Below are 774 nucleotides of genomic sequence, written 5' to 3' on the forward strand. Positions count from 1 at the left end.
TTTCATCCTGATTCTTATTTTCTTTTTGTGCTTCCTGTTTAAGGTGGGTTTTCAAAGCCTTTAAGAGCTTGTTTGCCCTCAAGTTAGCCTGGAGGCCCAAACTCTTGGCCAAGTTCTGTAGGTCGCTGTATTTCAAGGAGCCTAGCTCCTCCGCAGTGAGGACGGTTGCCATGTTCCAGCACTCCAGACCACACACAGGGGACTGGCGAGATCAGGATTTGTGATTCAAAGAAAGAACTGAAGAATTTAGGGGTAGGTTGAAATGGACCCCCAGGTTGCTGGAACCCAGTCTCTTTTTGTGAATCTGTTTCTCATTCAGGGCCACAGATGCCCACATTACACCCAATTCAGTACAATTTTATGTGAAAATCCACTTTTGCAACTTTGAGAGGAGTTTGAAAGTGAGTCATCAGGTGACTCAGGTATTGTTGATGATTTAGAGGACAGAATGAAGAGCTCAATTCAAGTGAGAAAGAAAACAGTAATGTGAATAAATATTTGACTGGTTAAAAACCCATTCAAGCCTGCTATCCCCCTACTGGGAATTTTCCTGGAGGAACTGAAAGCATCATATCATAGTGATATATGTGTATCTATGTTTATAGCAGCACAATTCATGATAGCTAGATCTTGGAAACAACCAAGATGCCAGTCACATGTGGAATGGTTAAAAAAGATGTGGTACTTTTATATAATGGAGTACTACTTAGCTATAAAGAATGATAAACTTGAAGCCTTCATATTTAAGTGGATGCCCCTTGAAGATATACTTAT

At 40.6% G+C, this 774-nt stretch overlaps 1 protein-coding gene across 1 annotated transcript in view; it reads right to left on the reverse strand.

Annotated features, from left to right (window-relative positions):
- Positions 1-172, reverse strand: part of LOC101560470 (nucleolar and spindle-associated protein 1-like) — a 1693-nt gene extending 1521 nt beyond the window's left edge. Inside the window, exon 1 of the mRNA XM_012513169.2 lies at positions 2-172. Coding sequence (XP_012368623.1) covers positions 2-172 — 171 coding nt within the window. The remainder of the gene's footprint in view (position 1) is intronic.
- Between the last annotated feature and the right edge of the window lie 602 nt (positions 173-774).

Source organism: Octodon degus, unplaced genomic scaffold (assembly GCF_000260255.1).
Source record: "Octodon degus isolate 3935 unplaced genomic scaffold, OctDeg1.0 scaffold00345, whole genome shotgun sequence".
NCBI lineage: Eukaryota > Metazoa > Chordata > Mammalia > Rodentia > Octodontidae > Octodon > Octodon degus.